Source organism: Suricata suricatta, chromosome 2 (assembly GCF_006229205.1).
Source record: "Suricata suricatta isolate VVHF042 chromosome 2, meerkat_22Aug2017_6uvM2_HiC, whole genome shotgun sequence".
Taxonomy (NCBI): domain Eukaryota; kingdom Metazoa; phylum Chordata; class Mammalia; order Carnivora; family Herpestidae; genus Suricata; species Suricata suricatta.
The window spans coordinates 5130432-5146275 of NC_043701.1; the positions used below are offsets into that span (position 1 = coordinate 5130432).

The 15844-nt window shown below is 45.0% G+C and overlaps 1 protein-coding gene across 1 annotated transcript in view; it reads left to right on the forward strand.

Moving 5' to 3' along the window:
• PRKAG2 (protein kinase AMP-activated non-catalytic subunit gamma 2) overlaps positions 1-15844 on the forward strand; it is a 237386-nt gene that overhangs the window by 172850 nt on the left and 48692 nt on the right. The window contains exon 5 of the mRNA XM_029954381.1: positions 15672-15809. Coding sequence (XP_029810241.1) covers positions 15672-15809 — 138 coding nt within the window. The remainder of the gene's footprint in view (positions 1-15671; positions 15810-15844) is intronic.

Genomic DNA, 15844 nt, shown 5'->3' on the forward strand with positions numbered 1-15844 from the left:
GAGGCGGGGACTGAGGAGTTTCACAGGATCTATAGCCACATTGGGGTCCCCTGTTTGGTTCCCGTCTTAACACACAAGCCATGCCCTGGGGGGAAAGGGTTCTTAGCCACCCCCTTTTCAGCAGGAAAAGAAAACTGTTACCAGTGTTTAAAAAATATTTAATGTTTGAAAAAAAAGTAGAAATGCTAACAAGTAGTCTTTATTCCTTACCACTCTTATACGTGTGTGCGTGTGTTCACCCGTGTGTGCACACCTGTACATGCATGTACCTTTCCTCCCAGATATGTCCACTGTGTGCCTGAATATGCCTTTTCTTGTCTTTTTAAATGTTTGTTTATTTTCAAGAGAAAGCGTGTAAGCGGGGGAGGGGCAGAGAGAGACCAGCACAGAGGACCTGGGTGCTGTCAGCACAGAGCCCAGTGTGGGGCTCGAACTCAGGAACTGTGAGACCATGACCTGAGCTGAAGGTGGACGCTTAACTGACTGAGCCCCCCAGGCGCCCCCCCCTAAATATACCTTTAAAAAGCACCAACTGACATGTCAAAAGAGTTTGGTCTAGACCAATTTTTCACTCTATTACTTGTGCCTTAAAAATGAATGAGTCAAAATCATTTTTCCCTCGGGCCTAATTTATTCCTTATAGACACTGGCTATTCTCTCTGTGGTGAGGAGAAACTTAATCATGTTTGGTGACAGGCAGCGCTTCCTGGAACTAATGTCCCATGCGTATGACTGAATCTTCCAACCCGGGGAGCTCAGGGGTTATACGCCATCTTCCCTTATGTCCTGTTTTTGTCTGCAAGCTGCAATGAGAAAACCTCTTGACCCATTCCTCCCACGTGCCTGTATAAAACGAAGACAGCTTTCTTGAAACAATGATCACCCTCAGTGCAAATTGACGTTTCTCTGATACTTCCTTTTAAACCAAGCTAGTCCTTTTGTTGTTGTTGTTGATTTATTTTTGAGAAAGAGAAAGACAGAACACTAATGGGGGAGGACCAGAGAGCGAGGGAGACACAGAATCGGAAGCAGCTCCAGGCTCCGAGCTGTCAGCACAGAGCCTGACGCGGGGCTCGAACTCACAAACCGCGAGATCATGACCTGAGCTGAAGTCGGACGCTTAACCGACTGAGCCCCCCGGGGGCCCCTAAACACATTAAACCACTTTCATTACCCATGATGGGTCACAGTGTATGGTTTCTAACCCAGGGGTCTAGACTTGGTTTCTTCCAGGGGGGCTGCTCAAACTCCTGGTGCGGCAGACATGTTTGTACCGTGGTGACCAGGGGCCGCTCGGTGTCAGATGCAAGGGTCACTCCTTCATTCTGTTGACCTCTCTGATTGCTCCCTAGAGAGCCCCATCTCCTCACTACAAGCCCCTCCCTTTGCCCGTGTGGATACAGCCCTGGTGTTCCAGCTTCTGGTGCGACTTCTCTTCCTCCCCTAGACCAGTTTCCCGGAGTGTAGGGTGGATACCGCTACGGTCTGCTGGATGATTTTAAGGGGGATAAGTCTGAACATTTAATAGCTACATATTTGTGCATTGGGAAGAAATATATCTGGGACACCCATACCTCGGATTTCCTGGAGTTGGTCCCTAAAGACTCATTTTTTAAGTCAATTTTATTTTATTTTTTTAAGTTAATTTCTTTGAGGGAGACAGAGAGAGGGGGGAGGGGGAGGGAGAGGAGAGACAAGGAGAATCTCTGGTGCCGTTAGCCCCGAGCCTGATGTAGGGCTCGATCTCCCCGTGACACAAACAGTGAGATCATGACCTGAGCCAAAATCAAGAGTCGGACGCTCAACCTAAAGTACATTGTAAGTCATGTTGCAGGGACATAGGACAGAATGGCGCCTGACTGATGGAAAGCAGACCTGATGAGTCCAGGCCCTTCCCGTCTTGCCCAACCGACCGCACACCTCCTGCGCCTTCTCTCCCTCACAGCGACCCAAGTTACCTGCCAAAGCTCCCTCTTGGACAGCCCATCAACGCCCGAAACTCAGCAGGTGTACCCCGGGATTTCTTCTGTCTTCTTACCACAGTGGGCTCATCCTATCCATTTTCCCTGATGTCCTAGACTCTTCTGTTTATTTCGTAATCCCTTGAAATACCAAGTCCAAACTACTTTTTGTCTCTGCGATACTTCTCAGAGTAGCTTGCCTAATTGGTACATTCATGGTAAAGACATCGTAAACATTCTTGCTGATTCCAGCCTCTCCCATATCCATCCTTTTGCACTCTCCACTGGAAGTAAGGTCTTTCGATATGGTCAGAGCAGTCGGAGGAAGTTACATTCTCCTCCTCGTATCCTACCGCGTGAAATCTAATCCCATCCCCTTGGCTCCCAGGGGTCTCCAGCGATCTATCCTTAATGTCTGTACGGGGACACTCGACTCTCAGATCAAGGCCATTGGCCGGCTGTGTTCAGCAGGTGTCTCCCTCTCCAGCTCTTCCTCCTTCCGTTGTTTCCTTTAAATCTGCCTCAACATGCCTCCTGAAGGAAGCGGGACATCTAATGATCCTTAGCATTTGCGTGCGCTCTGCGGTTGCTGTAGAGTTGCCTTGTGTGTGTGTGTGTTTTTGTTTTTTATTTAAACTACATTGTCATTTTTGACAGTGTTATATATGCAGAAATGCTGTTTTCCCAATTAGGCTAAAACCTCCCCCTAATTAGCATATCACCTCCCAAGGGCAGGGCCTAGATCTGCTAGAATTCCCAAATACCTTGTAGGATGTTTTTGGCTCAAAGTAACAGAAAACTGCGACTCAAAGTGGCTTGAAGAAGGATAAAGACATCTACTGTCTCGGGTTACACGTGCAGAAGTAGGACAGGCCCGGGGGGGGGGGGGAAGGTACAGGCCTGCTCAGTGATGTCACTGAGGACCCAAGTCCTTTCTCTGGCTCAGCCCTGGCTTCATCTGAAGGCTGGTCCTCAATAGCAGTCAAGGCTATGCGCTCTCGGGCCAGAACGGGGTGGCGGTGGGGGGCGTGCTTGCCTGTGCGCCGGCGCTGATTCTCTTCAACCACAGCCCTTGCTTTTTCTCCAGGACAGTAAGAAATATTGTCCCCGTTGTGATTCATGTAAGGGAAAGGTGTAGGCTGGGACAAAATGGAGGACTGTTCTCGGAAAGAAGTTGGTAGAGGAGTGGATGCCACATAGGCAATGAAAAATGTCCACTACAACGTAGTATAATGGGCCACACCCTGGGGGGACTAATGAGGGGATGCAAGTGAGTCTACAGTGGGGATTGTATGTGTGTCTACACTGTATGTGTGCCTCTGTGGTTATGCCTAGACACACATAGATTCATACATATGTAATTCATAATCACATAAGTCATTATATATACACATGTATGTATATTACATATATAACATCATGTAGAGTATGAGGAATACTATATTTTCTGACTTAAGGAATACATAAAATAATACATTTAGATAAGAATCAGAGTGTACGTGTAATGCACTAAACATACAGGAATAGGTAAACTTACACAGTTATGGGGAACCACAACATAAAGTCAAGAGAAAAGGCGCTAGATGACGTGAATCCTTAAGTAGAAAGTCCTAACTAATCCACAAAACAGCCATTAGAACTTACAAGTAAATTTATCAAAGTCACAGGGCATGAAGCTAATATACAAAAATCAATTATATCTTTAGATGCTAACAGCAAACAATTAGTAAATGAAATGTGAAAAACAGTTTCACTTACAAAAGCATCAAAAAATGCAACAGAAGATACTTAGGAATAAATTTAGTGGAAGATGTGTAGGGCCCCTACCCTGAAAACCACAAAAGGTTACGGAGAGAAACCACAGAAAACACAAATGAGCAGAAAGATAAACCACCGTCCTGAACTGGAGGCCTAACATTGTTAAGATGTGAATTCTTCCCAAATTGACCACCAGATAAAATGGAATCCCAACCAAAATTCCAGGAGGCTTTCTCTTATTCTCAAGTATATGTGCAAATGCAGACGAAGCAATTTTTTAAAAAAACTTCTTTAATGTTTATTTTTTAAAAGGTGGGGGGGAGGGGCAGAGAGAGGGAGACACAGAATCTGAAGCAGACTCTAGGCTCTGAGCTGTTAGTGAAGAGCCTGATGTGGGGCTTGAACCCATGAACTCTGAGATCATGACCTGAGCTGAAGTTGGACGCTCAACCAACGGAGCCACCGAGGCGCCCCTAATTTTTTTAAATGAAGAACAAAGTTAGAGAATTCCAAACACCTGATTTCAAGACTAACTACAGAGCTACAATAATCAAGAAAGGGTGGTTATGGAGCACCCAGGTGGCTCAGTCAGTTGAGTGTCCGTCTGACTTTGGCTCAGGTCATGATCTCGCGCTTTGTGGATTCGAGCCCCATGTCAGGATCTCTCCTGACGGCTCAGAGCCTGGAGCCTGCTTCCGGTTCTGTGTCTCCCTCTCTTTCTGCCCCTCCCCTATTCGTACTGTCTCTGTCTCTCAAAAATGAATAAATGTTTTAAAAAAAATTTTTTTAAAAGAATGCGTGGTCATGACGAAAGTCTAGATTCAGATCACTGAACAGAACAGAGAGGCTGGGGACAGACGCCCGTGTATGGTAGGTTGACCTTAGATAAAGAGGCCAAGACAATCTTTTATTTTCATTTGGGAAAATAAAGTCCTTTAATTTTTTCAATATTTATTTACTTTTGAGAGAGAGACAGACAGAACATGAGTCAGGGGATGGGGGCAGAGAGAGAGGGAGACACAGAATCTGAAGCAGCTCCAGGCTCTGAGCTGTCAGCACAGAGATCATGACCTGAGCCAAAGTCCGATGCTTAACAGACTGAGTCACCCACGTGCCCTAATAAAGTCTTTTTAATACGCAATGTGGAACAATGAGATATCAGTATGAGGGAAAAAATAAACCTAAACTCTCACCGTACATCATAATAAGAAATTAAACCAAAATAGATCAGAGACCTAAATGAAAAACATTCTAGAAGGAAACACTGAAGAAAATCTTCATTGTCTTAGGGGCCAGGGGACAAAGAGTTCTTAGGACATAAAATGCATAAATCATGAAAGGATAAATTGGATCTCATCAAAAATTTTTGAATTTAGCTCTTTGGAAGACACGGCTAGGAATATGAAAAAGCATAGCACGAACAGGATAACTTCACGATCCATGTATCCGACAGAGGGTCAGGCCTGAACCCCCAGCTGGGGAAGGATCCATCTCCAAGGTCCTGTGGCAAACGGCAGGATTCAGCTCCTTGCAGACTGCTGGACAGAGGGCCTCAGTTCCCTGCCATGTGGGCCTTTCCTGCATGGCAGCTTGCTCCATCAAAGCCAAGGGACAGAGTCTGATGTAAGACAGAAGTCGCAGCGTTCTATGGCCCAATCATGACAGTGATATCCATCACCTTTGCTTGTTCTGTTGGTTCGAAGTAAGGTCCAGCTTACACTCAGGGAGAGGGAATGACACAAGAACACGAGTACCAAGAGGTAGGGATCATCAGGGGCCATCTCAGAGTCTCCTGTCACATTCATACAACTCACTATGAACAAAAGAAATCCAATCAGGGGCACCTGGGGGGCTCAGTCAGTTAAGCGTCCGACACCGGCTCAGGTCATGATCTCACAGCTCATGACTTCGAGCTCTGCGTCGGGCTCTGTGCTGACAGCTGGGAGCCTGGAGCCTGCTTCGGATTCTGTGTGTCCCCCTCTCCCTGCCCCTCTTTGTCTCCCACTCATGCTCTGTCTCTCTCTCCTTCAAAAAATAAATGAACATTAAAAATTTTTTTGAAGAAAAAAGGAAAACAAAAGAAACTCAATCCAAAAATGGGCAAAAGGTTTGTACAGGCACTTCCCTATAGAAGATACATGAATAGCCAATAAACACATAAAAAGATATCATCAGGCCTCAGTGAAATGCAAATTAAAATCACAAGGAGAAACCATCACGTGCACCCACACACTAGCATGACTAAAAACAAAGAAGAAAATAAAGGATGGTACCAAGTGTTGATGAGGATCTGAAACATCTGGAGTTCTCAGATGCTGAAACGTAAGACGACACTGCTTCTCATGTTAAACATGCACCTCCCACATGACCCCGTCATTCTACCCTTTGCTGTTTATCCAAGAGGACTGAAACTGCCCATGCAAAGGTTTGCCCGTGTTTGTTTTTAGCAGCTTTATTCACCACGGTCAGAAGTACGAAACATTCCAAACTCCATCAACAGGTGAAACAAAATGTGGGCACATCCATGCCTTGGAGTACTACCCAGCAGCAAAAATGAGCAAACTGCGGGTGGACTCTGCAATATGAATGAGCCTCAAAATCAATACACTAAGTGAAATAATCCAGGTACAAAACAGTGTCTCCCGAATGCTTCCATGTATATAAAATTCTGGAAAATGTCTATGGTAGTAGCAAAAACTAGATCACTGATTGCCTGAGACACCAGAAGGAAGGAGGGATGAACCACAAAGGGTGCGAGGAAATGTCTGGGGTAATAGAAATGTCCGTGTCTTGACGTTGTGGTGATTTTTTGTTGACTCATCAGATTGCACACTTGAAATGGATACCATTTATTGTAGGTAAATTTTATCAATAAAAATGAGATACCGAGTATCTTTCTTTGTTATAGGTAAATTTTATCAATAAAAAGAGACACAAAGTACCTTTCTTAAAAGATTCATAACTTGAGGTCTGCAGGTCCTGCATCTACATTTAATTGGTTGGCTCTGTGTCCCCAGTTCACATTAACCCTCCTGATTGGCTACATGATATTGTCAATAGTGAATAAAGATCACCAGATTCCTCAAAGCCAAGTGCAGAAGAGGCAACAGAAGAATTAACAAGTCACTTTGATTTTGGCTTGACTATTAATACTTTCCTCTGAGCGCTTTATGTAGAACACAGCAGAAAAATGGAAGTAGTCTGTTAATCATTTCTGCAAATTTTCACCAATGTCTAACCAGAGTTTCTATAAGCAAAGGAATTAAAAAGACTGAAAATCTATTATCATTGATCTGTGCTGGGAAGGGCCAATGACTAGGCCAATTGTAAGAGAAAGAGTAGAAAACGGCAAAAAAAGCCATTGTGGGACTTTGTCTCATTTTTTTATGTTGCTTTTTTTAAGATTTTATTTTTGGGGCGCCTGGGTGGCTCAGTGGGCCAAATGGCCGACTTTGGCTCAGGTCATGCTCTTACGGTTCGTGAGTTCAAGCCCCGCCTCTGGCTCTGAGCTGTTAGCACAGAGCCTGCTTCAGATTCTGTGTCTCCCTCTCTCTGACCCTCCCCTGCTCATGCTCTGTCTCTCTGTCTTCCAAAAATAAATAAACGTTTAAAAAATATTTTAAAAATTTTTAAGATTTTATTTTTAAGTAATCTCCACACCCTTGTGGAACTTGAACTCACAGCCCTGAGATCCACTGACGGAGCCAGCCAGGCACCCCGTTTTGTGTCACTTCGTAATAGAAACACAGCAAAAAGTTTTTGGCTTGACGCACTAAGAATTGAAAGGTTAATTGAACTTACTGAGCAAAACTTATTTTTTTTTATTTGCAAAGTATTATGGGACAGCAAGAATTACCAAGAGAACAGAATATATTTAGCTCCCAGTAAGTCATGTCAAACACAAACCTAAGAATAAAATATTTTGGTTAGCAAAAAATAAAAGCGAATTTGGGTTTACTTGTGAAAAGCAAGAGAAATACATATTTCAGACCCTAACTGCTGATCTCCACAGACGTGGGATTTGAAGAGTAACAGACTAATCCTTTGTGTGTGTTAAGGTTCCCACTTCTTACCTTTGATGTGAATTTCTAATCACAGCATATATTTTATTGACCCACCTACATGGTGCCTGGCGCGTGGCACATATTAAATATTTGGCTCAATGTCCATCTTCAAAACCTTAACATTGTCTACATTTTGAAAGTTAGAAGATAGTTTAACAGAAAGAATCCAGGCAAAGGGGACTTTTTTGGTTTAGTTCATTTTCTAATGAAATCTTTTTTATTTATTTACTTTTAAGGTAAGCTCTCACCCAATGTGGGTCTCGAACGCACAGCCCCAAGATCAGGAGCTGCATGCTTTCTTACTGAGGTAGCCAGGAGCCTCTCTGGAACAGGTTTTCATCTAACTTTAACTGTAGAAATAGGTTGCCACTCTGAAAAAGATACTGCGGAATAAATACTCTTGAAAGGAAATCATAAGCAAATGTTTGGGAGGAACTGAGTTTCTTTTGTAGCATCCGATATTATTATTTGGAAAAGTATCAAAATAAACAAAGCCTTTTCCCCCCAAATATCCTGATTGAAGTGGATCAGAAGAATGAATAGCTATTCTGTTAAATATCCTAAGTTTTTGACTTTTTTGTCGAATTTCTATACCACTTTTTAAAAAAATCAGTTGTTTGGGCACCTGGGTGGCTCAGTCAGTTAAGAATCGGACTTTGTCTCAGGTCATGATCTCACAGTTGATGGGTTTGAGCCCAGCATCAGTTTCTGTGCTGACAGCTGGGAGCCTGGAGCCTGCTTCGAATTCTATGTCTCCATCTCTCTCTGCCCCTCCCCCGGCAAAAGAGATAAACTTAAAAAAATTTTTTTAAATCAATTGTTTTCACTTACAGAAATTAAAGCTATAGGGTGGGGACCCCTACTAATTTACAAACTAGGATGTCAAGTGCCTTGGGCAATTCTTGTGCGCGGAAGGAGTTTATTAAAATAAAAATGTTTGCTGCCACCATTTCTTAGCATAGGCACATTTCTTTTTTCTTCTAAATGTCAGTTCTAGCGCTCAGAGGAAAGCAGCTGTAATCATTTGTAAACAGCAATGAGGTCCAGAAGAAACATGAGTAAATGGAATGAAATCAACGCCGAACCCCCGAATGCTATCAGAACCAATTGTTTACCTGCCATAGTTTTCACTGATTTGCTAATAATGAACAAGTCACTTCATTCAAGTATTTTTGGAAGGCCTACTATGTGCCATGCACAGCCCATACAGTGATGATCAGACTTCAAAGAGTTTACAGGATTTGGGGAGACAGCAAAGTAATTCCCAGCCCTGTGTTAAATGCCTTATAGAAGTATGTGGGTTAAGAGAGGCAATTAACCAGGTGAGCAGTGGACAAGGTCATGATTCAGGAAAGGCTTCCTGGTGAAGACTGAGCCTTTCTCTTAAGGCTCACGCTTAGGGGCACCTGGGTGGCTCAGTCGGTTAAGCATCAACTTCAGCTCAGGTCCTGATCTCACGGTTCGTGAGTTGGAGCCCTGCATCGGGCTCTGTGCCGACAGCTCAGAGCCTGAAGCCTGCTTCAGATTCTGTGTCTCCCTCTCTTCCTGCCCCTCCCCAACTCGTGCTCTCTCTGTCTCAAAAAATAAAACCAAAAAATTGTTTTAAAAAAGAAGACTCCTGCTTAAAGGAATAAGGCTGAAGGAGCCAAGTGTCAGAGGTGGGGGGAGGGGCCAGCATGTTCACACCCGCAGTGCACGGAGCAGGAACCATGCGTGCATCAAGAGCCAAGTGTGGGGGAGCTCAGAGGCAATGGGCCAGACATGATGAAGAAACGAACAGATCGGACCCCTGCTCTGAGCTGAGGAGCTCACACGGCATTCCTAAAGGTCCCTAGAGTGGCTGGTGGGTTCGAAACTGGGGAGTAGCCACAACAGCCTGGGGATTTGAAAGGTCATTGTGGTTCCGGCACAAGATGAGGCAAAACAAGACAGTGGAAGCCGTGGACCAGGGTGGCCTCCAAGGTCACGAAGACAGGCGGAGAGGACTCAAGAGGTACTTTAGGTGGGCGAGTTTGAATTGTCCATAGAAGATTCAAGTGGAGCAGACCCGGAGGCAGTCTGGAGCTCAGGCTTGCGGTGAGCCTGTGGCTGAAGCTGGGAGGTGTTCCGTGCACACTGCTGGTGGGAATGTAAATGGTGCAGCCGCTCTGGAAAACAGTGTAGAGGCTCCTCAAAAAACTATCAGTAGAACTCCCCTATGTCCCAGCAATAGCACTGCTAGGGATCTACCCAAGGGATACAGAAGTGCTGATGCATAGGGGCACATGTACCCCAATGGTCATAGCAGCAATGTCAACAATAGCCAAATCATGGAAAGAGCCTAAATGTCCATCACCTGATGAGTGGATCAAGAAGATGTGGTTTATCTATACAATGGAGGACTACATGGCAATGAGAAAGAATGAAATCTGGCCATTCGTAGCAACATGGATGGACCTTGAAGGTGTCATGCTAAGTGAAATAAGTAAGGCGGAGAAGGACAGGTACCATATGTTAGCACTCATAGGTCTAACAGGAGAAACTTAACAGAGGACCATGGGGGAGAGAAAGGGGGGAAAAGAGTCAGGGAGAGGGAGGGAGGCAAATCATGAGAGACTCCTGAATACTGAGAACAAACTGAGGGCTGAAGGGGGAGGGGAATAGGGAAGGGGGGTGGGGGGGGTGAGCACTGGGTGTTATATGGAAACCAACTTGGCAATGAACTATTAAAAAAAAAAAAAAGCTGACCCGAGAGCAGAGCAAGTAGCAGGAGAGGCAGATGCTGTCCTGGCGCCAGTGGGCGCCCCCATCCCACCGCCCCTTCCACACAGAGACACCTTTAAGGCAGCAGTGGGGGGATGGCGGGGTATGGGGACATCAACGCTGCAGGTTTCCAAACGCTAAATTAGCAGGAGCCACTTATCCAGTATTTAAGGTTGATTTATTTCTTGCAGTGGCTTTTTAAGATAAAATAAAAGGTAAAGTGAACTCCTATATCCAAGCTCAGTGCATAAAGGAAAGCTTTTTGGCTGTCATTTTATGATTAAGCATTCCTGTCCAGCAGTTGCTCAAAGTACTGTATTTTGCTGCACCGAGGCACAGCTGTGTTAGGCGAACCTTAATAATTTAGCATTTTTCACCCACCAGCAAGTCACGCTGGTAATGGCCCCATGGTTTTCAGACATTCAGTAAAGTGCAACTCCAGCTGCTGTTCCGTCCCCTCACGCCGGAGTGCAGCCGCCCAGACTGGCTGCGGAAGCCGATGGAATATGGTAGAAATACGGAGCTCTGCAGCTGGGAGCACCCAGCACCTCTCTCCAGTGATCTGCCACTTTAGTTCTCGAGAGAGTTGAGGTGGCATCATACATGCAACCCCCTTCTTGTTTTTCTTTTTTCTTTTGTTTTTGAGAGAAAGAGAAAGAGCACGAGCAGGGGAGGGGCAGAGAGAGAGGGAGACACAGAACGCGAAGCAGCCTCCGGCCTCCGGGCTCCCAGCTGTCAGCACAGAGCCTGAGACAGGGCTCGAACCTACAGACCACGAGATCATGACCTGAGCTGAAGATGGACGCTTAACCGACTGAGCCCCCCAGGCACCCCTGCATGCCCCTTCTCTGCATGCAGAACACTGCCTGAAACCTTCCTTCTCCTGGCTTCACCGCCTCCCCGAAATAGCTGGCACCCACTCTGGCGTAGAAGTCAGTTGAGACTCTAACAAAACATCATCATGAAAGGGCAGCTAGCAATCAACTTCATTTGCGCCAACTAATCCGTCACTCATTTGACCCTGCCGTCAAGTCAGTACCCGGACAGCTCTGCAGCCCCTCGCATTCCTGAAACGGACCTGGCATGTTCTAGAGGACAGTGTCATCTGGGAGATGTACAGTTTGTCCTAGTAGTGAAAGCAACCCGTGAAAATAAATTCTGGCCCCTAACATATAGTCCAGAGACGTTTTTCTCTTAGTCTTCTCCGGCACACCCAGTACCAAAGTGAAGTGAAATCTGAGAAACTAACATTAATCTGTTCTAAGTTTTATTCTCTACCAGCTTCAACAGTAACAGGTACAGGACGTTTGCAAGCTCACAGCCTCTGGAAATCCATACTCCCACTCATGCCCTGTTTCTCCCCCAAAACAGCACATCAGGAGTACAGGTGAAATTGAAGATACCCCTAAGAAATGCCAATTAGGGATTGGTTTTTACAATTATACTACAGTTACTGCAAGAAATTAAAATGTAGACTTGTCAAAAATTAGGATGATTGACACTTCCACTGTGTACCCTGTGCTTTTTTTTTAATGAAGGTTTTTATTTTGAGCTTATTGTAGATTCGCATACAGTGGAAGATACGTGTGCCCTCTACCTACTTTCCCCCAAGGGTAACATCTTCCAAAACTAGAGTGCTGGAGAAACTGACGCCCCCACACATTGCTAGTGAAAATGTAAAAAGGTACAGCCACTGTGGAAACCAGTTTGGCAATTTCTCAAAACGTTAAATATAGAGGGACCATATGACCCAGAAATTCCATTCCTGGGTCTATACCCAAGAGAAATGAAAACGTAAATCCACACAGATTACTTGTACATGGATGTTTATAGCAACAATATTCACAATAGCCAAAAGGGGGAGAACACCTAACCGTCCATCAGCTGATGAGTGGATGACCAAATGTGGCGTATGCGTACAATGGAATATTACTCAGCAATAAAAAGAAAGGAAGTGTTGATCCGTGTTACAGTTCGGATGAGCCTTGAAAAGAGCATGCTGAGAGAAAGAAGTTAGAGATTGAAAACTATTATATAATGCCACTTCTGTGAGATTTGTCAGAATAGGCAAATCTGTAAAGACAGAAAATAGGTTAGTGGCAGCCTAGGGCTGGGAATAGGGCTTCAGGGAGTGACGGCTATGGGTACAGGGTTTCTTCTCTTTGGGATGATGAAATGTTGTAAACATAGATGGTTGAACAACTCTGTGAATATACTGAACACGTATCTTTATGGTATGTGAATCATATCTCAGTAAGGATTTAAAAAAAATTAACCCACTTTGTCATTTCCTGCACACAATTAAATCAGCTTGGCTTGACTCTGGGAGGAAAAATGGAGTATATCACAAGCAGGATGTTGACATTGATTCAGTCAAGATGCAGATCGGTTCCATCACCACAAGGATCCCTCGTGCTGCCCCTTTGTAGCCACAGGTACCTCTGTCCCCCAACCCCATTCAGACTCCTGCACCCACTAATCTGTTCCCCACCTCTACAATTTTGTCATTTCAGGAACGTTATATCAATGGAGTAACACAGTATGTAACTTTTGGGGATTGGTTTCTTCCATTCATCCTAATTCCTTGGACATTCATGCAAGTGGTTGTATCAATAATTCATTCCTTTCGGTTGCTGAATACTTTCGTTCACATACTTTGTTTAGCCAATTGCCTGCTGAATGGCATCTGTTATTTCCGGTTTGGGCTATTGCAAAGGAAACGTCTATGAACATGGTATACAGACTTTCACGTAAACAGAAGTTTTCGTTTCCCAGGATAAATGCCCAAGACTGCAAATGATGCGTCATGTAGCAGCTGCGTGTTTAGTTTCGTAAGAAACTGCCGAGTTGTTTTCCAAAACAGTGATACAATTTGCCATCCCCACAGAAGTGCTCGTCCTCACCAGCGTGTGGTGTTTATTTTTATTTGGGCCGTTCTAATAGGTGTGTAATCACAGGTCACTGTGGTTTTAATTTGCATTTCCCTGATGGCTCATGTTGTCAAACATCTTTTCATGTGCTTGTTGCCATTTGTCTGTCTTTTTCATATCCTAACTGAATTCTTTTCTTTTTCTATGATTTTCTGAGAGTTATGTCTACCAAATGTTAGTCATTTGTTGGCTATGCAGTTTGACCAGGATCTTCTCCTGTTCTGTCCCGTGTCTTTTCATCCTTTTAATAGGGTCTGTTGCCAAGCAGACATTTTTAATTTTAATGAGGTCCAATTTGTTAATTTTACTTTCGATGGATCATGCTTTTTGATATCAAGTCTTACTCTTTGCCTCGTAATAGATCCCAAAGTTTTTTTCCTAGAAGTTTTATAGTTCTCCATTGTATTTTTGAGTCCATGACCCAATTTGAGTTCATTTTTTTATAAGGTGTGAGGCTTGCATTGAGGTTGAGGTTTATTTTTTTGCCTACCCGTGTCTGATTACACACTGTTTTGCACCTTCTTCAGTCTGACATATTTACGTGGGTTTCTTGCTAGTTCTGTTTCTGTTGATTATGTGTGTATCCTACTATCGGTTCCACACAGTACTAACTACTCCTACTTCATCATTTTCAAGACTGTTAGCTATTCTACAGCCTGTGCCTTTCCATATAAATTTAAGAATGAGCTCATCTTGTCTACAGAAAACCTTGTTAGGGGGGACTTGGGTGGTTCAGTCAGTTGACCAACTGACCTGGGCTTGGGTCATGATCTCATGGTTCTTGAGTTTGAGCCTTGAATTAGGTTCTGTGCTAACAGTGCTGAACCTGCTTGGGAGTCTCTCGCCCTCCCCCTCCCCCACTCATGCTCTCATGTGTGTGCTCTCTCTCTCAAAATAAATAAACTTTAAAAACAACTTGTTGGGATCTCGGTAGGAATTGTATTAAAGATAGAGCTCAATCTCGGGAGGACTGAGAACTTTCCCATGTTGGGTCTTCCAGTGCATAAACACGAGATGTCTATTTTTCTTTCATTTCACCCACATACTGTAATTTTCAGCATCCAGATCATGTACATGTTCTCCTAAGTTTATATCTACATCATTTTCTTTGCAGTCGATCATAGTATTATTTGTAATATCACTTGTCACATATTCATTGTTAGTATGTAGAAATTCAATTGATTTTTATGTGTTGATCTTGTAGCCTGTGACCTTGCTGCGCTCACTAGTTCTAGTTTTGGTTTTTTCCATAGATTTCTTGGGACTTTCAATGAACACAACCGTGTCTCATGAACATAGGGCGGATTTAGTTCTTCCTTCACAAGTTGTATGGCTTTTCTCTGTTTTGCTTTATGGGCGGTGGCTGGACCTCCCAGGACTGTGTTGAATAAAAAGAGTGTGAAAGCATAGTTGCCTTGTTCCTGAACTTGGGAAGCGTTCAGGCTCTTACTGTTAAATATGACATCGCTGCAGGGTTTTTGTTTTGTTTGTTTTTTTTTTTTACACCACCGAAGGTCTTACAAAATTAGTTTTGTCCTCTTCCCCCCTCCCCGCCCCCCCCACACCCCCTTTCTGGAGGAGAAGCTGTCTCAACTTGGGGATTGGCCCAACTCAGATGACAGAGCAAAAAGGAAAGGCAGAGGAGATTTTAGTACTTCCTCTTCCAGGCCAGGCTTGCAAGAGTGATAAAACTAGGCTTCCTTTTGAGGGGGTGGGGGTACTTGACAGTCCTAATGAGCGCTAGGGAGCTAATCTAATCTATCGGGGCCCTTGCGGTCCGCAGTGAGCTGAGGGCACCCTGCAGAAATTGGCTGTCACCCCGGAGCGAGTGGGGCCGCCCGTCCCCGCTCCCACTGCGCTGCTCTCGCTGCCTGCCAACCTGAGCTGGCCATAGCGGCGTCTCAGATACCCACACCCAGGGTGACAGGAGTGGCCGGGGCCAGATTTATATTTTGTGTGAGTTTCTGGCAACGGATCACCCGAAGTAGAGAATCAGCCGTGAAAAAAGCGAGCGAATTAAGACTTCCGCGGCGGGTAAAACGGAGAGCAACAACGTGCAGCTGCAATACGTGTCATCCACGCAACACTTTTTTTTTTTAAATGGGGGCAGGGGATGGATAGTTTAATCTAAAATTTAACAAAGAAACGCAGTCACCTTCCCCTCCCCCCACCCCCACCTCCCGTCCCCGGTGCCACCTCCCTCCGGGGTCCCACAGCCCCACAGCCCCGCGCCTCCGGGCGTCGCCCCGCCCACCCGGCGGCGCTGCCCTCTCGCCCCACCCCCCAGGCTGGCCGAGACCACACCTGCGCAGGTTAAGGCCGCGGGGACGCGCCGCCCGTGGGTGGCGGGGAAGGTGAGCGGAGGAGCGCGGCGGGGGGGGAGGCCCGG